At 38.1% G+C, this 27,071-nt stretch overlaps 2 protein-coding genes across 3 annotated transcripts; both read left to right on the top strand.

Annotated features, from left to right (window-relative positions):
• On the top strand, nucleotides 1-11,802 carry si:ch73-242m19.1 (uncharacterized; the record flags this gene model as incomplete). The annotated part of the gene is made up of 23 exons (XM_066649014.1): nucleotides 1-143; nucleotides 224-296; nucleotides 562-720; nucleotides 1,581-1,694; nucleotides 1,801-1,995; nucleotides 2,116-2,170; nucleotides 2,667-2,818; nucleotides 2,985-3,137; nucleotides 3,233-3,334; nucleotides 3,484-3,627; nucleotides 3,736-3,803; nucleotides 4,213-4,342; nucleotides 4,776-4,979; nucleotides 6,203-6,395; nucleotides 6,522-6,643; nucleotides 7,383-7,583; nucleotides 7,684-7,808; nucleotides 8,864-9,092; nucleotides 9,375-9,565; nucleotides 10,746-10,895; nucleotides 11,051-11,144; nucleotides 11,235-11,425; nucleotides 11,748-11,802. Coding segments are annotated over exons 1-23 (3,243 nt in total), but the record flags the coding sequence as incomplete, so codon positions are not given.
• Nucleotides 11,793-26,213, top strand: LOC136710984 (coiled-coil domain-containing protein 162-like). 2 transcript variants are annotated; one of them, XM_066686920.1, is made up of 24 exons: nucleotides 11,793-11,859; nucleotides 12,407-12,456; nucleotides 12,571-12,744; nucleotides 12,879-12,996; nucleotides 14,727-14,889; nucleotides 14,983-15,121; nucleotides 16,342-16,489; nucleotides 16,602-16,697; nucleotides 17,126-17,284; nucleotides 17,456-17,667; nucleotides 18,576-18,714; nucleotides 18,878-18,998; nucleotides 19,490-19,599; nucleotides 19,950-20,099; nucleotides 20,182-20,235; nucleotides 21,787-21,954; nucleotides 22,049-22,201; nucleotides 22,284-22,418; nucleotides 22,509-22,661; nucleotides 24,204-24,413; nucleotides 24,813-24,936; nucleotides 25,047-25,100; nucleotides 25,189-25,295; nucleotides 25,935-26,213. In XM_066686920.1, exons 1-24 carry the CDS (start codon nucleotides 11,803-11,805, stop codon nucleotides 26,064-26,066), a joined length of 3,126 nt encoding a protein of 1,041 aa, XP_066543017.1. In that variant the 5' UTR covers nucleotides 11,793-11,802; the 3' UTR covers nucleotides 26,067-26,213. The 2 variants fall into 2 exon arrangements, with proteins under 2 accessions (XP_066543017.1, XP_066543026.1); XM_066686929.1 differs by lacking the exon at nucleotides 25,935-26,213 and having other exon boundaries at nucleotides 25,166-25,259.
• The last annotated feature ends 858 nt before the right edge of the window (nucleotides 26,214-27,071 follow it).

The following is a 27,071-nucleotide window of genomic DNA, read 5'->3' on the forward strand; positions in this document are numbered from 1 at the left end:
ATGGGCAAAATCCGAACATACAAAATCTCTTCTTCAGTGAAAGTGGAACAGCTTGAAGCAGAACTTTCCTCACAGCTCCAGGCCCTGAGGAGTGAAATGGAAAAGAAAGAAAATGAGCATGGAACATCCACAAAGCCTTACAGGTGAGCTGGCTAAAAACTCTTCCCTACATTTTATTGGACAATCAAGTTGAATCTCTTAGGTCTACATTTTTACTCTACAGCTCTGTTCACATTCCAAAGGATGTGTCTTATTTCCGTATGGAGAGGCAGCAGGTTCTCCAGAGAGAACTCCAGGTGATGTTTACTTTCATAATACATGCAGGGTCCTGTTGTAGATCCCAAAGAATATGCATTTTTTCAGTGACCACTATTTACTCATTAACCACATTAGAATTCTGAAGACTCATGTAAGATCACTTGTTAATTTGGATGATAAATGAAATGGCTATATTTGATGGCACTTTTGTGTGTGTGTGTGTTCATTCACGTTGTATATATTTCTGGTTATTATATTTAATTCAACTGTAATCAGGATGTGTAACCTGAAGTTTAACAATAGGTTGCAGGTGCAAAACAGATAGTATCACAATCTGAGATCATTCAGAGAGAGCTGGAGAGCTGCCTGGGCCAGGAGTACACGCCTGAGAGTTTACCACTCTTACTACACCAGGTAGTCAAGAAGTCCAGTTCTGATTCTGCAGGGCGAGAGTACGACACAGTTCATTGTAGCATTTTCATTGAAAGTTTTATTAAGTATTAAGGATTATTTTTCATTTTGATTTCTTAGATTTATTTTCTGAAACAGCTTAATCCTGTTCAGGTTTTGTGGTGGGTCTGGCGAGTATGTGGAATTTGTGGGTGCAAGGCACGAAAACACCCTAGACAAGGCACCAGTCACAGGGCACCACACACACACCTGTGGACAATTTGACACAGCCAGCTACCAACATGTATTTTACCGGAGCCCTCACATGGAAGCAGTCATATGGAGAACAGTGACCAAATGCAGTGTTTGCACCCACAACTTCAGGACATTGGAGATGTGTTGCAGTGACACTATACTTGCAGTCCAACACTGAGTTTAAGCAGTGAAATCCTCAAAGTGTGCTAAACTGTGGACCCTAGACCCAAATGAAAGCATCTTGTTAAAAGAGATTTTTCTTCAGTGTTTCATTTAAATGTTTTTTTAAAGGCCTTAAGTCAGTCATGGTACAGTTCAGCATTAATTGGCCATATTAACATGGAGGTGATGTAAGCAGGAGATTAGAAATATGGATGTTAAAAAATATAATAAAAATATTTAATTTTGTTTACTAAGACATGTCTTTGAGTATATTCCAGACATGCAAACATTTTTTTCCATTTGCTGGAAACAAAATTTGCCCTATTAGGGTTAGTATATTGGTATATGATGATATACTTAGAAATCAGAAGACATTTTAAGACAGGTAATGCTATATTTTAATCAAAGGTTACAGGAAACAATTGTTTTATTTAAACATGTCCAGGGACGTTTGATTTTGGGTGACATTTTAATGCCAAAAATATATAGATTAACTATGTTCTTGGATTTATCAGTTTTTCACAGACCGTTCATATCAGCTAGCTCAGTTTAAGTACCAGCTTATGCTGAGGTGGAGGAGGTTCTGCCGGCATTCCATTGTCCTGGAGCAATTATATCCTGAGTTCAAGGTAATCCACAAGATATATACATGGTTTTTTGGGTTTGTTTGTTTCTTTAGTTTTAACTGTACATGTGCATTTGTAGTAATAATTCCCCCAACCTGGTTTTGTTTAGGAGCACATGACTCACTTGACCAATGAATTTGAGGATGCTAAGCAGAGGGCTCACAGACTTGCTGTGTCCAGAGAAAGGTTTTTATTGGGTGCAGATTCCACCATCAGTTTGGTTTTACAGGAAGATGTGGTCATCTACTTACAGTGGCTTATATGCCACTTACACTCAGTTAAGATGATTCATAGCTTCCTGCATGTGAGTGCCATTCACACACAAACTGTTCTGCCCTCTTGTACTGATCCAAAATTTTTGAGGTGTTTATTTTTAAAGTTTTATTTGAAATAGGTTCTTCATTATCTTCCTTTGTGTGAGAAGAGAGAGGAAGATAGGATTAGTGTGCCAGATTTCAGCTCTCCTGGGCAATTTTCAGGTGAGGGTACTCCACAACATACAAATCATAAAGAATGAAGCACATGGTAGGCAATGTCAGTATGGTGTAAGATAAAATTAAATAAATGTTTAACCACTTTTTCTGTTTACCCCCGAAGTAGTTGATTAGTTAATACATTATCTGTTTTATTTACACTGGAAGTTTGATGCTTGCATGACTAAATAATCAAGCATCAAGCCACACTTAGCTGTAACAGAATCTCAGCAGATTTTAATGTGGTTTAATTTATTTGTACAAATGGGAAAAGCATGACTATAATTCATGATTGAAGATGGTTGGTGTTATGCAAAGTACTTATACATAACCTGAAAGCTGTTTAAATACTTTAGCACTACTACAAAGTTCAGAGATTAATCTACAAGTGAGATCAGTTTTTTGTGAGTGTGCTGATCTATTTGTATAACCACAGCACTTGATTTAAATGATACTGAGTATCTTTGTTGTATCTTATATTGCTCTTTCATGATCTTATCAGGGATATTTGGGTCAGGATCAAAAGCTCCCTTGCACTCTGTAAAACTGGATGAATTCCAAACGGAGCTCCAACATCTGCTGTCATATTACAACATTCAGTACAACACAGAGTCAATCAAGACATCTGCTGATCAGATGGAGCTCTTCAGCTTGGTATGGTCAAACATAGCATCTTAGTAATTTAGTAGTTAGCTTAGTAGTATGGCATCATGTTTTTTCCCAAAAATTAAATATGTAGGGTGGTCACAGTATTGCACAGTATTTTATTTTGGGAGCAGATTTAATTGAGCATTACGATGATTGTTGTCTTTACCTTTAGGTAAACCACAAGTTCAGAACCATCTTCAAATTTCAAGAAGAGATGAGCAGTTTTCTTCAGTATGATAGCACTGAGGCTATAGACAAAAAGTGGGGAAGGAAGAGTCCAAACATGGCTCTCAGAAAGGAAGCTAACTGGACTTCCCACATCCAGGTATGTGAATAAAGAATTGCACATGTCAGATACTTTTATGTTATGGTTCTGAATAAAACAAGGCCATTTTCTTTGTGCTTCCTGGGCTCAAAAAGGTGAAACCAAAGAGAAATCCCTGGCAACAGAAACAAATGTCCAAAATGAAAGAAATGAGACGTGTTGATGAGTTCCTTCAAATGCATTCCAGGTCCTGCGAGGTGAATAAATGAGTTTTAGATTATATCTATGAGTTTTTGTTACGTCTTGAAATGTATAAACTCTAAACACTACAAAGGGTTGTAGTTCCATACCCCTTGAATTCTGTGCCTTATTTTGTGGGCCTTGAGTTGTGCTTCTCTTCAATTAGTCTGATGTCCACAAAGCAACACAAGTCCTGAAGCAGCATGCAGCTTTTGTCTTTGAACCAGAGTCCATGACCTCAAAGCTGACAACAGCTTCTACTGCTGCTAACATATGGAGAAGTATCTTTAACATTGCAGATCTTTCTCAGGCAAGGCACTGGTTGAAATCTTGGATTAAAGTAGTTTTTATGGTTAATATAGTATTTATAAATGACACATTTGCTTTGCAATTCAATGAATTGTTTTAAATGTTCCAGGAATCCACTGCCAAAATACCTGATTTGTCAAAGGAAAAAAAACAGAAGGGGGAAACACAAAAACTATGGTAATATTTTTCATTCATATGTGAGTGTGTATGTCTGTGTGTGTATTTAGTAATGTATATTCAAGGGATTTAAAGCTAGATTGAGGACTTTTATTTAGGAATTATTACTTGTGAGACTACATGACACCTACATACGTTTTTCACGTCTAAATCTCCTAAAACATTTATAGATATTTATTCCATCAAGTGTTGGCTGCCATTAAGGCCTTTTTTGTTTGTTTTATTTAACAGTATCAGTATTGTTAAAACTCAGGAACAAATGTGAAATTATGTTTGTTAAAAAATGCATTAATAATGTCTGTTATGTCAGTAGGTATGAAAAGATCAGTGGGGAGTCATGTAGCCTTATGTAGAAGTGATTGTTTTATACGTGTAAAGCATAATCCTAAATATTCTGTTACTGTTACAGTGATGTTAGTAGTGCGCAGCTGCTTGGGTTAGATGAAGATCTTGAAGATGGCTCTGAAGACCCTGTTGCTTCCAGAGGAGCTTATATGTCCCTTCTGTATTTGCGCCATATCAGGATCAAGGAGCTGAGGGTTGATTTGGAATTTTAATATCGTATCCTATCTTATCCTTTCCTCTCCATCTACCAGCTGAAAGATTAAGACATTATTTTTCTCACATCAATTATCATTAAGATTAAGACATTAATTATCCTTCACTGGGTCTCATAGTTGCGGTGTTAGATATGAGAAAACTGGCAGGTCTGAAAGACCTGAGTGACTTTAATAAAGCCAATCCCATACCAACAGTGGGTCGACAAGGACAAATAAACAAACTAGCCTTAAGGTGTTGGGTGCCCAATGCTTTCTGCTAAGGCAACAATGGCTATCTTGTCCATATTTAGCTGAAGTAAGGACAAATGTGGCAGAAGTCACAGAAGTCAGACATTATTATTATTGTTGTTTAATTTTTAAAATTTTGTTTCTTTGTTTGTTTTGAGCTGTGTATTTCTTCTTGATGCTGTAGCGTACCTGTCTGAGCATGCTGAACTACCTGCGCTCTTTGGAGAAGAGGTTAGCTGTGGATACTGGAGGGTTGCAGGTGGTGGGGGGTGCACAGATGAGCAGCGCAGAGGAAAGCGGCTGGATGAATGCAGCTCGAGGAGGCAGCGGCTCAGCAGGAGGTCTTGGCTCACAATATTTTATCTTCAACACCCCTGCTGACTACAAGGTAAAGAAAGAGTGGGATTCACTCTGCAGACAACAGGCAACCACTGGCAGCTAATGAGGTTTTAAAATTTTATTTAATTAACTCCATTAATGCTTTTGTCTCTATAAAGCATGCATAGAGGCAAACAGAAACCTCAAATTCTCTGAACCGTCCACAGTCTTCCCCAGGGGGACACAGCTGTCCTCTGTGTAAAAGGGCCAAGCATGAGACTAAGGCTCTGTTGTGTGAATGTAAACAAATAAGTGTGAGCATAGGTCAAAATTATACCCAACTCACTGCAATATTATAAATTAATTCATTCCTATCAATACCTAAATTTGTTTATATAGGAATATGTTTACATTAGTGTTAAAAATGTTTTAATCTTCCCACACCCCTACATCTATAGAGGAATATGTGTGAAGTTCTCTTGTAAAACCAATATAACTAGGTGTGTAATCTCAGTTTTTATTTGAGATATAGTTTTTATTTGAGAGTTGGAAATCCATACTTCACATTCAGATGCAAAAATGTTACTACTTATCCTTTCATGACAGAAATTCCTCTTTGACGACCTGCAACAAAATACAGCATACCATTAACATGCACACGTCATTATGCCTAAAAACAATCAATGACATAAAATGCATTCCACAATTACATTACCCTTGATTAAGACAACTTTTCCTAAGTAGCTACTGGGACAATGGACATTTTAAATATGTTTGTTTAGTTAAAGGAACTTTCTAGCTGTACAGTTTAGTGTTAGAACAGACAGATATTTGATGACCCCAAGTGAAGGTAAAATTAATATTTAATGTGTTAAATTGGCCTTTACGTGACATTTTACGGTACCAGTATGGCTGGGTAAGACCTTAGTCTCCAGGAAGGCCAGTGTGGATGTACATATAAGAGTATGATTGGCCTGTAAATCTAGTTTGAAAATGAGGTTGGTTTGGGACATCAGACTTCACCGTTGTGACTTCCGGAGGTGTCATGCCATAGGATATGTTACTTCTTATCCTTTATTTAATTACAATTGACCTGAGCTATGTGTTTGACATAATTAACAAAAGTTATAAGGGGAATGTTGCCAACAGTCATTTGTAAAATGTATGCATTTCCATTTCAGTGAACAAAAAATTGACAACAGATACATTAAACATCTTTCTTTTTGTACCAGGAAAAAATAATCTCTACAAAGTGCCATCTGTCTCAGTATTGTTTTTCACTGTATTTTACAGGTCCATTGCACAGAGTTTATGGAATTCCCTGAGGTAGAGAATCTTAGTGACTACTACAGTACAGAGAGTCATTATATCCATGTGCAGGATCAAAGAGGTCTTTACATCATGTATGATGCAGCTTTGATGGACCTGAATGAGCTTGAAGACACACTGCTGCTCATAGCGTCCCATTACATCGGCAGAAACAGAGGTCAGAGCAAGAAAGTGTATTGATTACTGGCCGTTTCAGTTAAATCCATGCCCAAGACAGAAAAACCCATATATTTGTATGGGTTTATATGCAATATTTATATTGTATGTACTGTAATACTATCAGAAACATACAGTGGGTCATTAAAACCTGAAGAGGTGTTCTTGGCTGAAAAGCATGTGGATAGAATGGCAGTTCTGCTGGATGTCTGGACATGTGAGACTGCTTTTCTGGAGCATAAAATAGAGGTACTGTCCATTCAGTCAGCTCAACAACATGGTAGGTCTACAATTATAGACGGCAGTCAACCCTTTGCTCTGCATACCCCTTTCACCCTTTTCTTCACAGGTCCGGGCACCCACAGGACCACCATAGAGTAGGTATTATTTGGATAGTGAATCGTCCTCAGTGCTGCAGTGACAGTGGTGTGATGGTGCAGTGTTAGGTGTTGCTGGAGTTTTAAACCCCCTCATTGTGACTTTCAACTGAGAATAGTCCATCAACCAAAAATATCCAGCCAGCAGCGTTCTGAGGGCAGCATCCAGTGACCATTGATGGAGGAATAGAGCATGGACAATACAAATTGTTCAGCAACAAATGAGGTACCCTATCCGGTTTTACATCTACAAGGTGGACCAACAAGTTAGGTGTGTCAAATAGAGAGGACTGTGAATAGGAACCGTATTTAAACAGACCAGTAGCACTGCAGTGTCTGACTTGTACCATTGCAACACACACACTAACACACCACCAGTGAAAGAGTGTCACTGCAGCACCGATAAAGATCCACCATGCAAATGATAACTTCTGTGCTATGGTCCTATGGGAGTCCTCATTATTAAGCAACAACGTGAAAGGTGTCAAAGAAAGTATGCCAAGCAACAAATGTACTACTGTCTGTAATTGTACAACTACAAAGTGTTCAACTACAAAATGTTACGGCTGATAAGTGTACAATATTGATTTTAATCTCTTATACATCCACAGCTCATGAATTGCTACTTTGATGCTTACCAGCATGTCATAGACCTAGAGGAGAGGTTTAGTTTGGCTCAAGTGATTACAGACATAATGCACAGAAGGCCACACGTGGATTTGGAAGCAGGGTATTTTGTACAAGCATACAGACAGGAGGTGGCCTGCCTACAAACTCACCAACAACTAATTAAATCAGTACTAAACTCTCAGGTAAATGGGTTTTACTTTGTTAATTTTAGGCATAATAATCACAGGAGCTTGCTATAAGACAAAGTAATGTAGATTTACAATCCCATCTCTTTTTTGTTAGATTGATAAGCAGCGTCAGTACCTGGATCGGATATGGAGAGGGGAGCAGAGCAAGAGCTGTCCTCAGCAATATGGCTTCCCATTAAACTATGTGCCTAAACAGCTAGTTTCAGTAGGTGGATGTAGGTAAGCTTATGACAGTAGTGCAAAATGTGTCATTTCACCATGAGAGATGCTTTTACCTGGATCAATTTTTAATAAGTTAGATATTGTTAAACAGTCATATGGTCCAGTACAGGTTTTGTTTGTTTTAAAAAGTGTTACACTTCCTCAACAGACAATATATTTCTGCATAGATTTAATCAATTATATATATATATATATATATATATATATATATATTGTCATTTTATGCTTAATTTTTTTTCTTCCTAGATAAAATTCAGGAAATATGTATTTTGCATACACCTGTAACCAAGTTTAATAATATTCATCATGCATCAGTTGTTTAGCCTAAAATAAAATCCTTAAAGGGGAAATATTGTACCCATTTTGAACAAGCTAACCCAGTTTCACATGGTCTTAATTAAATGTATGTGACATGATTTGGTCAAAATAATTAACAAAGTGCTACAGCTACCTTATCCCCATCTAAACAGCTCTGTTTAGAATAACCGGTTTCAACTTCTGTTCCTTTAAATGATAATGGGCCTCATATTCACACAAATAAGAATGCAAAGTAGTGAACATTAAGTGAGCAGAAACTCTGTTTTTTAGCCATTTTTACTTGGGGCTCATTCTTCACCTTTCTTGTTTTGTTTTTTTTATAGATTTTGTGCAGTACATTTTTCCCTTTATGCTCCTTTGGTTTGTTTTACTCCTCAACTTTCTCTGCACTTTCACATTCATCTTGGTGCAGAGCTGTGATTTGAGATACACACAAGGGTGTGGTTCAGTTTAGTCTCTGCACATGACATCATGAGCAGAGCACAATTAATATGGCTGATTTTAGCCCATATTTGACAGACTCAATAGGTCCTCATATTTTGCAGTTTATGTATTAGTAGACATACCAGATCCCCAAATTAATGTGAGCATGCAGTATTTCTCCTTTAAGCTTTTTTCAATTTAAACCAGTCTAAAACCTTTTCCTTTGGAATTCACTACAGCAGTGCAGTGCCAATTGTTAATGTTTTTTTTTGAAATATATAAGTGTTCTCTCTTGATGTTTATTATTTCAGCCCTGCTCTGAAGAGTGTTTATCTGTTGGAGTTACACCCATCACTGAGTCTGGCCTCTGGGGTTTACAGAGCCCTGGAGCAGGCCCATGCTGAGCTGTGTGAACTGCATGGGTTCAAGAGTGACTCACACATATCCAGGCTGGAGCACAGCATCCTAAAGCAAGCTTTGTTTCACTGGCACACCATGCCCACTTCTGGAGCCTCCTACAGCCCTCAGATTCAGAGAGATGTATGTGTCTTATTGCTTAGAATTCTGCAATGACAGTCAAATGTTTGGACACACCTGCTTATCAAAATCTGAATGATAGTGAGAGTGTTAAGAAGTGATTTTTGTTATGAAATGACCAAAATCTTCTGCACTTTTGCCCTTTTACATTTAATTTTCATTACATTCATACATATGCACCACTTTGACTATTTATTATTGTAAAAGCAATCAGATCAAACTGTTTGATTTGGAAATATCTTCAAACCTTTGAGTGCATAAATATATGATTTGCTTTTTCTGTAGTTGTATTCAGAAGTGTTCATTGAAGACCCAGATCTGGTCAGAGATCTCGGCCTCTCTGTTCTAAGGTCAGCAGAGGAGCAGGGCAGAGGAAAGCAGACACTTGCAGTGGAGATGTTTTATAAACTCCTAGAGCTGGTCACCATTCGCCATCGGATTATTGAATCGGCCTCAGAGACTGAGCATCTGTCACGGTTTAGTCGAGATGAAATCTTTTTCATTGTTATATTGAAGATTAGTCTTACACAGAATTTAGCAATGAACATGAGTATAGCCTTTTTTAGATTCAAAGCACCTCATGGTGTCTCTCATGTAATTCACTCAGTCATGTTTAGCAGTCTGAAGATTCTCCCCAGAGGTGAGCCACTAGTGTTCCCATGGCTATAGGTGCTTCATAAGAGGGTGTGTTGCATCTGTGACACTGTGTGTCTTTGTTTACTTAAAGATAAATGGGTAATTGGTTTGAAATTGGATACAGACAATGAATGGTTACAGACAATGTAGGAATTAATAATTATTTGAATCAATAACTGCAGAAAACAATCTACAGTCTTTGGTTTGAATAGACCATCCATCCATCCATCCATCCATCCATTTTCCACCACTTATCCGGGTCCGGGTCGCGGGGGAAGCATTCCACGTAAAGAAACCCAGACCTCCCTCTCCCCAGCCACTGCTTCCAGCTCCTCCGGGGGTATACCGAGGTGTTCCCAAGCCAGTCGAGACATGTAGTCTCTCCAGCGTGTTCTTGGTCTGCCCCGGGGCCTCCTCCTTGTTGGACATGCCTGGAGCACCTCACCAGGAAGGCGTCCAGGAGGCATCTGGACCAGATGCCCGAACCACCTCAACTGGCTCCTCTCGACGTGGATAGATCCAGATTAGCTAAAACATTAAAATGACTGCCTTAATTCAACAGTCATTGCTCATTTTATCAGCTCCACTTACCACATATGTGCACTTTGTAGTTTGACAATGACTATAGCCCATCTGTTGCTCTACATACATTATTAGCCCCTGTGTTCAAGCCCCCAAAAGACAAACCCAGAACCCAGGTATAATTTGGATGATTGACCATTCACAGTAAACCTGTGACACTCATGTGATGGTGGAATCTTAGTGTGTTGTGGTTTGAATGAATCAGGCACAGCAGTTTTTATATGGAGGCTCATTCCCAGACAATTGTATTAGCCACACCCTCTTGTTTGTGCACCTAGTAGATTAGCTACAGTAGCTTATCTGTTGTTGCATAGATGTGTCATTCTCTAGTCCTCCAATAGTAATCACAGGACCTTGCCCACAAGGTTTTGGTTGGATGATTTTGGTTTATATGGATTTTTCTAAAGCAGTGACAAAAATTAGCTTTTTCTGTTCCAGATTATACAAATCACTTTCTCAGGAGATGGGTTTTGATGAGCACCATCTATATATGCGCTCAGTGCAGTTTGAATTTGCAGCAAAAAAAGAGATCCCCAAACAGCCACTGTTCATCACCACCGTTCTCCAGGACAGCAGTTGTGTTGACAGGTGACTAGCCTTGTTTATACATGCTGTCAATACTTTTGCTCCATGACATGTTGTACATTTATATAACTAATAGATTTTGGATAATGTAAAGTGTTTATTTGGTGTGTCGTCAAAATCTATGGCCCAGTTTATATTTTCACTGTCCATCTGTACAGATTTTGCCCATCAAGCCTTCCTCTAGCCATCCAAGAACTTGATGAGAACCACATAGGGAAATTCAGCTTCAGGTCTGAAGAAGCTGTGCTAAATGTAATGATACATGTAATATCACACACACTTGTTTTTATGATCCATTATATTTTCTTTATACACAATATACTTATATTAATGTTTTTTAAGCTTATGAACCAGTCTAGCCTACAGAATCTCCATGTGGTCCTTGCCTGCCAAGTCACACAGAAGAATGCTCTACTAGGAGCACTGAAGCAGGCCTTGTTTTGCTATTGGGCAGAGAGTTCAGCTGAATCCTCACAAGTACAAGAGGCTTTAACTCAAACGGCTGCAAGAGGCACCTCATGTACTAAAGCCAGGTCAGATTAAGATTCACTGTACTGAGCACAACTGTCTAAGTGTTGGTCCTGTCAGAACATTCTAATCAGTTTGTTCATATTTTGGCTGACATTGTAGCATTAAGTACTTATTGTTCTCCCCAGAGGGTGTTAAGCTGTTCAGTGATGCTGTGCTGGTGCGAGTTATAAAAGAAACATTGTATGGGTTGCTATGTCTGAGAGGAAGCATATACTCATCTTTAATTTATCTTAGTGGCATACAATTAGGGATGAAATTGGGTAAAGCAAATGCATTTGTGCATGTAATCAATGTGATAACAGCAACAAATCACTGCTGATTCAGGCTTGCAGATGCCTTTGTGTCAATTCAGCTTAAGAAGGTGGGCCCTCGAGATGAAATGCTTAACTCCTTTGTAAAGAAGAAGGAACTGATGAGCTCTTTGATGTCAAATCCTGTAAGTACCTTTTGGTGTTAAGTAATGCATACACTTTGTGAATTGAGAAATCATGTTCTTTGACATTTCACACTGTAGGTTTGAATAGCCATCATCTTTGGCCAAAGAAATTGGTGTGGTATATATGCTCACAGTGCTCAGAATGCTTGGCCTTACTGAACTACTGTTATGTGGGTGCTGACCATGCACGTGAAAAACAACTCACACACACTGCTCTATCGATAAATGTTTCGAGTAGCTGTTTCCTTCAAATACACTGTGCACCACCAGTAAAAACACTCTTTGTTTTTGAAAATGCTACAGCAGCTCTACTGTGCTGCACTATGCACCGAAACATGAAAAGCATGGTCTTTCTAAGTCATGTTTTGTAAAAAAATTTTAAAATTAGCTTTTTAAATTCAGTATCTATTAACAGATTTTGTTGACCACAAAAATATTTTCTCTTGCATACTCTGTGTGAGAAATTGGGTGGTGAAGCTACTCAGAGTTAATGTCTTAAACAGCTAAGATCTGGCTTTGTTTTACAGTCTGTTCTTTTTATTAACAGGATGAAGTTGCCAAGATCAAGAGAAAACTGATTTTGGAATTTTGTCACAAGTATGTTTGATTGAGTTTCAATGCATTCCTTATAATTATTTAAAATACCGTAAAAGTATCAGATTTGCTTTTGGCAGCCAAATGGGGTCTATATAATTTCGACCTGTTTTTCAGATTCAGCCAGGTGATATCTCAGTGTTGTGTGAGAGGTCAGATTATTGCCCTTTGCTACAGTCTGACCTCACTGCTGGACCAGTTTACTGATATTGGGCAAACTCACTTTGTTGTTGGTCAAGAAAGTGACATCCGGAGCAATGTAGAATGTCAGGGTGTTCAACCCGATCCCAGGTGAGAGCCTGTAGATAGTAAGATGTTCTAGGGTTCAGCAGCCAGTTAATCTCATTAACTTCTTTAATTCCTATCTGTGAGCCCATGATTCAGAGTGGAATCTTTGTGTATCTTCTGAAAATATTGATGTTCAGGACATTTCAGCCGCGTCCTAGACAACTCTTATCAGCAGATGGACAGATATTGCTGAACCTGTGGTACATTCCCCACTACACTGAGGTGCTCATAATGTTCAAAACATTGGAAGAGAAGGTGAGAGATGCATCAACTCTCCATATTCTTTAGATGTTAATGTCTTTTTAGTGCATCTCAATAAATTAGAATATCATCAAAAAGTTAATTTATTTCAGTAATTCACTACAAAACTGTGAAACTCGTATATTATATAGATTAATTTACAAACAGAGTGATCTATTTCAAGCAATCATTTCTTTTAATGTTGATGATTATGGCTTAAAGCCAATGAAAACCCAAAAGTCTTTATCTCAGAAAATTAGAATATAATAAGACCATATAAATATATGACAATATCAAAAAAATTAATAGAGAAATGTTGGCCTACTGAAAAGCATGTACAGCATATGCACTCAATACTTGGTCTTGGCTCCTTTTGCATGAATAACTGCATCAATGCAGTGTGGCATGGAGGCGATCAGCCTGTGGCACAGCTGAGGTGTTTTGGAAGCCCAGGTTGCTGTGATAGTGGCCTTTAGCTCATCTGCATTGTTGGGTGTAGTGTCTCTCATCTTCCTCTTGACAGTATCCCATAGATTCTCTATGGGGTTTAGGTCAGGGGAGTTTGCTGGTCAGTCAAGAACAGTGATACTGTGGTTATTAAACCAGGGATTGGTACTTTTGACAGTGTGGACAGGTGCCAGGTCCTGCTGGAAAATGAAATCCACATCTCCATAATACTTGTCAGCAGAGGGAAGCATTAAGTGCTTTACAATTTCCTGGTAGACGGCTGCACTGACTTTGGACTTGATCTAACACAGTGGATGAACACCAGCTGATGACATGGCCATCCCCAGACTATCACTGATTGTGGAAACTTGACACTAGACAACACACTAGAGCAACAGTCCAGTCCTTTTTCTCCTGGGCCCAGGTTAGACGCTTCTGGTGTTGTCTCTGGGTCATGAATGGCATGACACAAGGAATGCGACAGTTGTAGCCCATTACCTGGATACATCTGTGTGGAGCACTGATTCCAGCAGCATCTCCTTGAGAATCTCCCCCAAATTTTTGAATGGCCTTTTCTTGACAATCTTTTCGATGTTGTGGCTATGCCTGTTGCATTTGCACCTTTTTCTACCACACTTTTCCTTCCATTAAAAGAAATAAACGCTTGAAATAGATCACTCTGTTTGCAATGCATTTGTACAATGTAGGAGTTTCACTTTTTGAATTGAATTACTGAAACTTAACTTTTAAACTTAACTGCGAAGGTCTAGCACCCCATCCAGGGTGTGTTCCTGCCTTGCACCAAGTGACTATATTTTAATGTTCTTATATGTATTTCATGTTGATATTTTAATAACACTACTACACTGTGTGGATTGTCAGGGGAAAAAATAATTAGTTAAAAATAATAATAATAATAATAGGGAGAAAGAATTCCCTACTTTGTCAAGACAAAAATATGGTCTTTTAGTTTTAGTGATTATATGTAAATAAACATGGTGCCCATAAACATTTAAAAATATATTTTGTGTTCAGTTTGTTGTAAGGTTTTAATTTTGTTTTTTTAATTTTACTTATGATCGGCACGGTGGTGCAGCAGGTAGTGTCGCAGTCACACAGCTCCAGGGCCCTGGAGATTGTGGGTTTGAGTCCCACTCTGGGTGACTGTCTGTGAGGTCAGGTTTGTTTAGAGAAAGTATGTTCAGTATATTTACTGATGGTAACTAAACCTGATATTTTGATGCATTCTGAAAATATGATTCTGTTGAAAATTTTAGCTGTATTACTCAATATTGCAGGTATGTTACCAAGCTCTTCAACACACCCTGATGCTTCTATCAGCTCTTCATGATATAGTGTTTTACCTGGTCAGCCTCGCTTCTTTGGGGAACCCAAAAAGTTCACTCAGCTCCAGGGGTGAACATAAGCTGACTGCAGACTGGGGAGGATCTGAAAGCATCAGTAAGCAACAGCAGGTGTAACTTGTGCTTGCATTAATTTTTTCAACTTTGTCAATATGTTTTTTGACCCCTGTTGTTACCTGGTCTTTTACAGGGGCTGAGCTATGGGACATTCAGCAGCAGATAGACGCTCTTACAGAGCCCAAAAGTCCAGGGGCTGTCGGACAGTTTCTCCAGCTGCGCAGGGAGGTGCTATTCCTGCGGTTTGATATGGCAGTACGTTGTATGATTCGGTGAGTTTTTGTGGTTATGAGTTTTCATTATCATGGCCTAACATAGAATTTTGTCTCCTGCAGATTAACAGTGTTTTTACTCATAAATAGCTCAAAAATAAGATTTCACAACTTGCTCTCTGACTAATGATAAGAAGGCCATAGAGAAGCCAATATTCAGAGTTGCAGAATGAACTGAAAGCAGCAGCATCTTAAATTTGCACCCAATAATTTTGACCACGTAGAACTGATGAGGAACTATGTTCTCTGCTCAGAAGTAACAGAAATCTAACTGTTCATCAATAGTTCATCTTGTCATGTGTTGAGAAGTGTAGCATGGTATAACAGGTAATGTCACTTCCTCAGGGCTCCAGGGTCTCAGGGTTTTGAGTTTGGGTTCTCAGAATGCACCCTACCATCCAGCGTGTATATCTGCCTTGCACCCGGTGATTCTTGCTTGGCTCTAGACCCATCACAACCATTATTGGGATGGAGTGGTTACAGAAGATTCATTCTTTCATTCATTGTCTGAAACCACTTATCCAGTTCAGTGTCAACCAACCAACGTGTGTGGGCAGAAGCCCAGAGGAAACCCATGCAGACACAGGGAGAACACACCAACACCACACCACCCAGAAGATTCATTCATTCATTATCTGTAACCGCTTATCCAATTCAGGGTCGCGGTGGGTCCAGAGCCTACCTGGAATCATTGGGCGCAAGGCGGGAATACACCCTGGAGGGGGTGCCAGTCCTTCACAGGGCAACACAGACACACACATTCACTCACACACTCACACCTACGGACACTTTTTGAGTCACCAATCCACCTGCAACGTGTGTTTTTGGGCTGTGGGAGGAAACCCACGCGGACACGGGGAGAACACACCAACTCCTCACAGACAGTCACCCGGAGCGGGAATCAAACCCCCAATCTCCAGGTCCCTGGAGCTGTGTGACTGTGACACTACCTGCTGTCAATTAAAAAAATGCCCCGAAACATAGCACTGGAAATAACGGTGCATTCATGGACTAGATGATCTCTTTCCTCAAATTCTATTGAAACAATGTGGGGTATTTTGATCTTCTGAGACAGGATGGGCAGTTTTGACATTGGAGATTTCAATTGATAGATCACTTAGTTTATTGCTTTAGAAGTATCTGTCAGGCCTCATATGATTTGGTGCTACAATATGTCCAATCCTTTTGAATCTAACTGCATCTACCTCTCTCTCTTGTAGAGAGGCTTTTCTTTCCTCTGGAAACATTGATGCCTATCAGAATGTGAGTGATAATATGAGCCATGGCCTATCTGTCTTGAGTGACAGCTTAATACATGGTGTGTCTCAGCTTCCTCTGCCTCAGCCAATGGATCCCTTCTGCCCAGAGGTAGTTTGGCTGCTCATGTTTTTAATATTCGTTATAAATGTACTACATGTGTGTGCCAGAAATAACACTAAACTAAATATTTTTTAAATGACTGCATTGTGTATTGTTTCAGAGTCAAAAAATCCATCCATGGAGATCCTTTCTTGCTTGTTATGGGTTACACCCGTTGGCAGTGTGGGACATTTTACCTATAGACTTCTGCTTGCAGGTATGTTCCTGACATCTCTATTCTTCTTAAAAGGACTAATTTTCTTAAAAAAAATATCAGGCACAATTTTAATCTTTTGTAACCATGACATGTTCATTTATTTATTATCAAACATTTTTATGGGGTTTCACTGAAGCAACTAGATTAATGTGATTGTCTAATAAACAAGAAATGGAAGCTTATATTCCACCAGTTATGATCAAGGAAGTAGCTTTGTTTAAGCTTCATACTTTCCTCAAAACTGTTATCTGTTAATTGTCTTTGTTGTTCCAGTGAAAAAGCAAAAAAGGAAATTTCAGACACAAAATGTTTTAGCTGATCAATTTCAGTTGGGATAAGGACAAAGTATCTCCATAAACCATCACAGTAAAGTCTTCTGTCTTTGGACATCAGTGTGTAGAGAATGACGATAGGTTTGTGCTTCACAGATCTGCCTGGCTGGCCTAAATGACCGCAGTAGGATGGAAGCTAATGGAGCGATGCTGGGTGTTTCTCTGCTGCTTGACAACATGCAGCGGAGTGAAAGAGATGCAGCCCCACTTCAGCTTCACGGCCAAGCAGATATTACCCTGGAGACTAATAGAGAAGTACTGAGATTATTACAGATATTAAAGACTTGAAGTGTAAAATTATTTATACAGTCATTGTATTACATTTAAGTTTAAAAAATAATTTGTTAATGATGTGCTAAATAAACTTCTAGATTCATTGAAGCTGGAAAAAACTGCATTTTTCTTGCCCTTGTTTGCAATCTCCAGGACTGCACAGATTACATGGAAAGTGTGAACAGAACCCCAGAGGAGATTAAGCATGAACCCCACAATCCCATTCAGACCCTCACCCAGCAGAAAGGTTTCTTATTGCTCTGGAAGCAACTGGAAGTCTTCAAAGAAAGCTGGTCACGACAGCAGCTAGGAGAAGAGCAAATGAATTCCACAGCACTCTTCAAACAGTCTTCCTCTCTCTACAGGTATTTTTTAAAATATTTTACCATAAAATAAAAAACATTCTTTCATTTCATAGTCAAAGAGAAAACCTTAAACTCAAATTTAAAAAATGCATAGTTGTTATTCTGTTTGAAATTATCTTGAAATGTAATTAAAATGATCAGTTTTGGGTCGGCACGGTTGTGTAGCAGGTAGTGTTGCAGTCACACAGCTCCAGGAACCTGGAGGTTGTGGCTTCAAGTCCTGCTCCGGGTGACTGTCTGTGAGGAGTTTGCTGTGTTCTCTCTGTGTCTGCGTGGGTTTCCTCCCACAGTCCAAAAACACAGGTTGGTAGGTGGATTGGTGACCCAAAAGGGTCCATAGGTGTGAGTGTGTGTCGCCCTGTGAAGGACTGACACCCCCTCCAGAGTGTGTTCTTCCTATATGCTTATTCATTTCAGATAGGCCCTGAAAAGAAGCTTTCAATTGATATGACACATATAACCATATGCTTTTTTATAAACCCAAAAATCCAGGTACCCCAAATGCAATCACTCCTTTTCACCAATTATTAACAGCTTTGCAACCCATTTTCCACACATTGAATAAAATATTCACTGTACAGTGCCACCTCTTTAGCACTCTTTAGAATCCTGTAGCACACCTCTTAGCTCAATCATCCTCGTGCAGCTTCATCTGCAGGAGTCTGTATTTATCACCACCCTAAACACGCAAGGTGACTGTTTTCTTTTGTCTGTGGAGCTTACTATATACAATTTCCATACTGGCCCAGATTCTTGTGATTTGGGATTGTATATGTTCAGTTTAATTCACAGGAATTTATTTTAAATGTGAATGGGTTTGATTAAGGTCTTTTGCCAATCTCTCTGAACGTATTAAAGAATATGTGGTGATTTTGTTGATTTATGATAATGTATATGAAATATTTTAGAATGGAGATATATTACCCCAGTATGCGGGCTCTGGCGCAACAGATGGAGAAGGAGCAGGAGTACGAGGCTCTGTTGTCACACAGTCAGCTCTTCCCAGTCCCTCCAGGAGTCACGGAGGTTGAAGTCAAGACATGGCAGGTATGCAGATTCTCTTGTTCAATATTTGTCTGCCTTATTTATCAAACATGCTGCCACTGTTCTACTGATAATCTTTTTTTATGACCACTGTTTTCTTTTTTTAGATTTTGTAAGTGTTGACCAGGTATCTGCTTTTTCTTTCCTGTTTTTGTGTGTGGAGCAGCTGCTAAGGCTTTTGGAGTGCACAGAATGTGATATGATCAGAGCAGTTCAGAAGAGGATTAACAGGGAGATGACCCTTGTGATCTCAGAGCGAGCACGACATGACACAGCCTTGCCTGCAGGTAAACCATAAAGAAAGGTACACCCATGCACTCTTCTGTGGTGCACACTTATCACAGAGCATTCCCCACTACAGGAGATAAAGGAACTTCCCTAAAACTTACAGAAAACCTGAGAAACTATGGGGATGTACAGTCAGATGGTTGGAATTAAATTGCTGGCTGCTGTGGCCATGAAATTTAAAAACTAAATGTACAGTTATTTTCATTGTACAAAGGTATTAAATGCTGGTTAATCTTTGTATTTTAAGAATATCTTTCCATAAAATAGTCTCATAATATAAAGGTGGCTACCCTATTCATATGTTGTTTTAACAATGGCTACAATGCTTTATTAGAAAAGAAATAATATGCTTTCATATATTTTAGATTTCACAACCTGCGTACAAGATAACACAGATTTACACAGAGCAGTAAACATTAACAGTGACATTGGTGCCATTTTTAATTTTTTTTTTTTGAATTTTGAACCTGTCCTCTCTTTTTGTTGAAAGAACTCTGGAAGAGAGCATCCATGAAACACTGTCTGTCACTAGAGAGACCACAGATAGTAGAGAATTTCATACAACAGTTGATGAGTGGAGGAAAAGAGACAGAAGAACAGGTACAAAATGATACACATTTTGCTGTGGTATTATTGAAAAATTGTAGGAGTCTAATTATCAAAGTTCTATTATCATGATTTTTTTTGTTAGTTTTTTCCTCTTTAACTGCTGTGAACAAATTGGGATAAATTAGAAAGTAAAACTATATGCTCTAGACACAGCCAACAAAATTATTGATATTTAATATATCCCTAACCTGGAATATTTTATTCACATTCATTGTGTTTTCTATACTTACAGTTGCTACTTTTAAAAAGAGCAGTTGTAAAACCACTATGTGGCATGTGCCGGGGCCTCTAATTGCAGAATGTTTAAGGTTTAGATTTGGATTTAATGATGTTTCCGGCAGGTGTTGTTCTCCAGGGCTCATCTGCAGGAGTGTTTGACAGAGCTGGGGGGTGCTGTGATGGCCCGTGAGCGCAGCAACTTTCTGCTTTATTCTGATTTTTATGAACAGCTCCTACAGCAGCAGGGTCAGCTGCTCTATCAGAGAGAGATGGTAACTCTTAATCCTCTTTAATGTTCATTCAGTGTTCTAACAGTGGCATTCTAATCACTCTGTACAATATGCAATGATTTAGGATGTGAAGGAACTCGAGGCTTTAGATCTCCAAGCAAATTATCCCTCCAGTAAGGTATGTTCACCACAACATTAATGTTTAGAAATGTATAACTTAAGCTAGATAAACAGATAAATAGTAGGTTATATGATATGTACAGTATATAAATACACAGTGTACAGCTTCCAATTTTTTCAGCAGAAATATCTGCAGGGAAATTCTTCTACAGTTCCAACCTAGAAGATGGTTACATTTTATTCTTTACAATTCAAATACAACATAGGTTAGTGCCTTGTTGTTGTCAATCCATTCTGAGAAGAAAATAATATATATTTGTATTAGTTTTTCTAAGAGGTTTGTGGGGGATGTAGTTACATAATCACAAAATGAGTGAAAAGAAGCATAGTGAACCAAAATTGTGATTAGAAAATATATGACCTTGATTTAATAGCAAAACAAATACATGACACTGCTTACAACCGCCAAGACATTTGCTGACATGTCTGACTCTGTCATGCAGCAAACATGACGTTGATGTACTGCTATTCTTCCTATACGTGAAATAAAATATGTGCCAGTAGTGTATCTTATCTTCTCCCTTTGTACTCCATGATGTCATGAAGAACATACATTGTAGCCTGTACTACTGGGGTTCCAGTGAGCAAACCTGTCATTTAGTTGACCATTACTTATTTATATGTACGTTGTATCGTATTCATTCCAATTGGTTTTCCATGAAGTATATTCTTTTCTGGATAGATTACTCCCAATAATAAGGTTAAATATAACTGAGGATGGGCAGCACGGTGGCGCAGCAGGTAGTGTCGCAGTCACACAGCTCCTGGGGCCTGGAGGTTGTGGGTTCGATTCCCGCTCCGGGTGACTGTCTGTGAGGAGTTTGGTGTGTTCTCCCCGTTCTCTCTCCTCCGGGTGCTCCGGTTTCCTCCCACAGTCCAAAAACACACGTTGCAGGTGGATTGGCGACTCAAAAGTGTCCGTAGGTGTGAGTGAATGTGTGTGTGTCTGTGTTGCCCTGTGAAGGACTGGCGCCCCCTCCAGGGTGTATTCCTGCCAATGATTCCAGGTAGGCTCTGGACCCACCGCGACCCTGAACTGGATAAGCGGTTATAATATGAATATGATAATATGATAATGAATGAATGAATAACTGAGGATTCCACTGTACTCTGGACCATTTTAGTTCTCTCATTTATTAATTAATTAGTATCAGTTTTTCAACAACTGTAATTTTACACTCTGTGGAATGAAGGACAGAAACAGCTGTAGATTTGTTTTTAAGATCTGAAGCAAGAATGGAGCTTGATTTTCAACAATCTCTCACAGATTAAATTTTTTGCACTGATGTGCTAACTTCAACACCCTTTTTTTGTTTGTGTAGTAATACTGTTTATCATCTAGAAATTCTACTGTAAATTTGACTTTCCTTGTGAATGTAGTTAATTTAATTCCTGAAAAATGAATAACTTAATTGCCATTTTGACAGAATTAGGTAAAGGTTTTTTACACCATATGATATATTTACTTTATTCAAACCTGGGGAGATGTTTAGATACAACAAAAAGATGAATCTCAGGAAAATAAATAAGTGATGAGCTGTCGTTGCAGGTAGCAGAGTTATGCCATGGGATGATGGCTGAGGTCACAGAGCTTCATGCCCGAGTTGCTCAGCTGGAAGAAGAGCAGAAATGTGTCCAGCAGCAGATCAGCCTGGAACACAAGCAGCGCTATGACTCACTGCTTCGCCAGCTCTTTATTGTGTGCATTCAGCTGAAGGTGCAAAAAGACACATTTTAAATTCCACATTATAATGGTTTAAATTCCATTCATTTTACGGTTCCATAACTGTCCGAATATCTGTGGTCTACAGGCGAGGCTAGACAAATACCATGTCAGAATGACCCAAGATGTGATACAATTAATCAGCAAAGTCAGAAGTGAAGGAACAGACAGGATTTCTAAACTGAGGTTTAAGCTGTCGTTTTCTAAAGACAATGAGGGTTTGACTGGCAAAATTTCTGAGGTGAGATTCATTGTAGTTACTAATACCACAAATAAAGTCCATCAATTATTTACATTTTAATAGTCTTATATTATTTCTTCAGAACATAATATTAGAAGATCTCTATTCAGAAAATAATCAACTGGCTGGACTTCTCTGTAAATTAAGAGCATTTCACCACTGGAGGCAGATAGTTGGGCAGGCTAAACTTCAAAGGAAGCTGCTTCAGATTCAGAGGGTATGCCAGACTGAGACTGATTTAAAATAATAATCTCCACATTAAAGTCTTTAACTGTTTTGCCAAATTTACCTATCACCTCATGTTTAGCGTGAAATATCCTGTAAATTGGAGGCTTTGGGAGTGAAGATGACATCACAGGAAGGGGAGATGCACCTGAAGCAAGAGCTTGAAGCAGTAAAGGCAGCCATGCTCCAGTGCCAGACTGAGTATGAACACATTAAAAAACAAAATGTTAAGCAGGTATGTCTCCACCCAGGCACCCATTATATATATAATTATTATAAACAACATGAAGATAAGTGTGTAGACACCCACTCATCCAAAATTTGTATTGAAATAAAATTAATTTTTTAATAAATAAAATTAATTATTTAATTAAATTTAATTAATTAACTAATTGTTTATTCCTCTTTCTTGTTAAAAATAAAAACACATTTTTCCTCCAAAAAAATTGTAGTCTAGATGTTGGGATGTTGGGTCTTTACTGTGGGAATGTGATGCCATTTTGTCATGAGCAATAGTCAGGTATATCTAGGGTTGCAAAGGGGTGGAAAATTTCTGATACATTTCCAGTAAATTACCGGTAATTTTCCACAGAAGCTTTGGGCAGTTTGAGAATTTATACTATATTAATAGAAAATATTGGATAATTTAAAGGTACTATATCATACATTGATGATAATGTAATTTTATTTTTAATAGCTGACATGAAGGCATAACAATACAAATATTAACTATGACACATGATGTCATAGGTGATACACATGGCATTCTTCTGTTAAATAAAATGGCAAAGTTTAAATACACCAAATTAATGGTCTTCAAAATGTTAAATCAATAATTAATAAGTATTAATTCTTGGATAAAAAAAACTGTTGAGGCAAAAAATATAGGTAGCCAGCCTATGCTAGCCTTGGTAAGCTAACCTCTTGCTAGTCTACTAGCCTAAATTAGTCTCTTAAATTAAATTGCTCATTAACTTTTCTGATTTACCAGATAGCAAGCAACTGTAAGATTGCACCTTGATTTAATAGTTGTTTAAATGTTTCAATGCTATTCCTGTTAATAAAATATGAACCTTGTCAAAACCTACCTGACTTTAGGTAGTGCTTTATTTCAAATGTTTGCTTTCAGTAGTGGTGAGTGTCAGGTCTCTAGAAATCATCTGGACATATGCTGTACATGTGATGGAGGAAAGAACAGTGTGATGTGCCATGTGCCTGGGCGCAGCATTGCTATACTATTTTGGTATCATATATAATTATTTTAGCCAAGATTATGCTTCAGTATATTTTTTACCAACTGTATGTAAGTTTCTCACCTTTAGCTTTGAATATTCCCATTTTATTCCTATTAATTCCTGTTAAATCACATAATTACCTGTTAAATCCTGTTAATTCCCAAGGTAAATTTCCCAACTTTGAAAATTCCTGGAATATTGCAACCCTCGGTATAACGATCGAATTCATATTTCTAAATCATTTGAACTCCACTAAATCATCCTAAAGGATCAGAACACTGCAGATATGTGATATGTGCATGGCAGATTGTTACCTCTGGAGTATGCTAGGCAGTGAGCCTGAAGAACTTTTACTCGTGTATGACTACTTCAGAGCATTCTATTTAACTTCATATTTATGAGGGAGATTATTAAAGCTATGTGTATATGTGATGTCCACAAGCTTTTGGACATTTACAATATATCCCCCATTTCATGCCCAGAAATATACATATTTCTGTATATTACTGACAGAATCAGTAACCGGTGTTTTATAATCACAGACTCAGCGGCTACAAGACATGGCCCACTGGTCAGCACAGGAATCACACAGCCGTCAGGAGCTTGAGAACTTTCGCATGCAGAGTGTGGAGCAGCTAACAGAGCACATGGAGGAGAGAGAGGGTCAGCTCAGAGTCCTCAGTTCCAAGCTGGAGAAGACCAGCAGAGAGAGAGAAATCCAGCAACAGCGCTGTCATCAAAAGATAAAAAAGGTATTGCAGAATTTATTTTTATTTCCCGTCTTCTTTGGATTCAAATATTTTAACATAGTGTATAAACACTGTAAAAAAAATTTAAATTTTAAAATAATTATTACCCTAGTTCATGTATGGAAACAACCCTGCAAAAAACAGCCTGATTTGAGCTAGGTTTAAATGGCTGTGTAACAAGGCTAATATAGCTTACAAATAATGGATTATTGTAAACAACAATTTAAACCTAGCTCAAACTAACTTGTGACACATAGAAACATAGCTTGGCTTTTCATGTACATTTGGGGTAATGGTGATATTTTGTTTACTGGGCTAGCTGTCTCTAAACAGATTAGGTCCAGAGAGGTTTTGTTGTATTGGGTACATTTTACACTATACAATATTCTGTTTTGTAAACAGGTGCAGAATCAGCTGAATCAGGAACGCTCTCTAAAACTGGAGGCATTCCAGAGAGTGAACAGTTTACAGCACCAGATCAACAACATTGAGACAGTTCTGTCATCTAAGCATGTCTCTCCTTTAGGTATTCACACTGACATTTGAAGCTATCAGTGTTTTATATTATTTAGAATATGACTATTAGATAATATACTGTGATTAGTGTATATAATATTTTGCCTATTTTGCATACAGGATGGAAGACCACCTTATCAAGCAGAGCCAGTGGTAGGACGAAATCCTCAATTGGTGAGATTAATTACACAGTTTACTATATGTAATTGTGTTTTGTCAAAAACTTAATAAGCAATTAGTTTTTTGTTTTGTAAATTCAAAGTGAGTGACCTTGTAGACAGCATATCTGAAGAATCTGATGTTGAAATAGCACCTAGAAGGATGGTAGCAAGGAGATGCTCACATACACTACTTGAGAGACCAAAAGCTGTGAGTTTTTGTTTTTTGAATTTACTAACAAGATGCATAAAAACTGCTTATAGGTAGATGCTTTTAAAGCCCTGAATGGTCTAGAAACACAATGTCAAAGATGTTAACTTTTGGAACTATTGCAGATACCTACAGAAATTGAAACAAAAATGGAGTAGAAATTACTATGAGGCCCCAGTAGAATTATTTATTCCACCTAAAAATATACACAATTCTGATAAATATAATTTGAATATTCAAATTCAAATTTGTATAGCAGCTTCTCATGAAGTTTGGGTAAGAGTAATAAAATATTTTTGTGTGCATTGAGCGAGCCTTTGGTGAATGCTCATTATATACCTTCTTATCACCTACTTGGAGTGTAACACTTTTAAACATGAATTTTCTATAACCTTTTCACTCATTTTGCCCTGTCCCAACAGTTTTTGTTTGTTTGTTTGTTTGTTTTTGGAGTGTATTACAGGCATCAAATACAAATTTTGTTTACATTTCCAATCAAGCTTGTCAGTGAAAATGCTTTTTTACTTTTGTCCTTTTAAATAAAGGACAAAGGTACAAAAGGGTTTACATTCTGTATGTTCACATTTCTGCTCAATACCAAACTGGGTTTTACACCAGCCTCAAAATTCTAATTCACAGGCCCCGCTGCGGCTACGTATGGATATAGCAAACATGCTTTTACCAAACCTACCTGACAGCTCCTCATCATCTTTTCATCAAAGATCACGACATCAGTTGGGCTCAGTCATAGATAGATACATTTTCCCCTAAATACTTGTATTTACACAACTAAAAACTAACACGATGCTGTTTCTTTAAAATGTTTAAGAGTTGAACTGATCTGTGTTTATGTGATGTTTTACCTGGCCTCTTCTATTTATGCCACTTTTTTGAATAAACTGACAATGTTTCTATTAATTTGTGCTTTTGTTTATTTGTTCGTGACCTGTAGCAACACAATAAATACTAATATTGTTGGACTAAATCCTTTAATAAAAATTAAACAAATATTTACTACTGACTGAGATTTATCTGTACTCTAATGAATATACTGCAACAAATACAGTAGTGGTTAACAACATGGTAGACATCAGATTATCAATTACTGAAAAAAGTGGGAAACTGGTGGAACAGTGGCGCAACAAGTAGTGTTGCTGTCACACAGCTCCAGGGACCTGGGTTTGGGGTTTCCAATCCTGCTCCAGATGACTGTAAGTAGTGTGGTGTGTTCTCCCTGTGTCTGGGTGGGTTTCCTCCGGGTGACTGTCTGTGAGGAGTGTAGTATGTTCTCCGTGTCTGCGTGGGTTTCCTCCGGGTGACTGTCTGTGAGGAGTGTGGTGTGTTCTCCCTGTGTCTGCGTGGGTTTCCTCCGGGTGACTGTCTGTGAGGAGTGTGGTGTGTTCTCCATGTGTCTGTGTGTACATGGTTTGTGTACTTTATCGACCAAGCAAAATATTTAAACCATGCCGTTTCTCTGCAACGAATAAATCTGAATAAATATCAAAATATTCCATGACAGCAACGTAGCTAAAGTGATAAACCTTTAATGATGCATATATTATAGGCATTAAATTCAAGAATGTTTCTATTCCATAGGAACAATCAGTCATGTGAAATATGACTGCACATTGCAGTAATTTGTGATTTAAAAAAAGCTTCTAAAATATGTATTTAAAAACATGCTATTCTTTGTATCGTTTCATATTAAAGTCTGATTTTTAAAAAATGCAGTTTAAAGATGATATTCTTTTTAGAATATAGGTTTTGACGTAATCA

Source organism: Hoplias malabaricus, chromosome 1, assembly GCF_029633855.1.
Source record: "Hoplias malabaricus isolate fHopMal1 chromosome 1, fHopMal1.hap1, whole genome shotgun sequence".
Classification (NCBI taxonomy): Eukaryota; Metazoa; Chordata; class Actinopteri; order Characiformes; family Erythrinidae; genus Hoplias; species Hoplias malabaricus.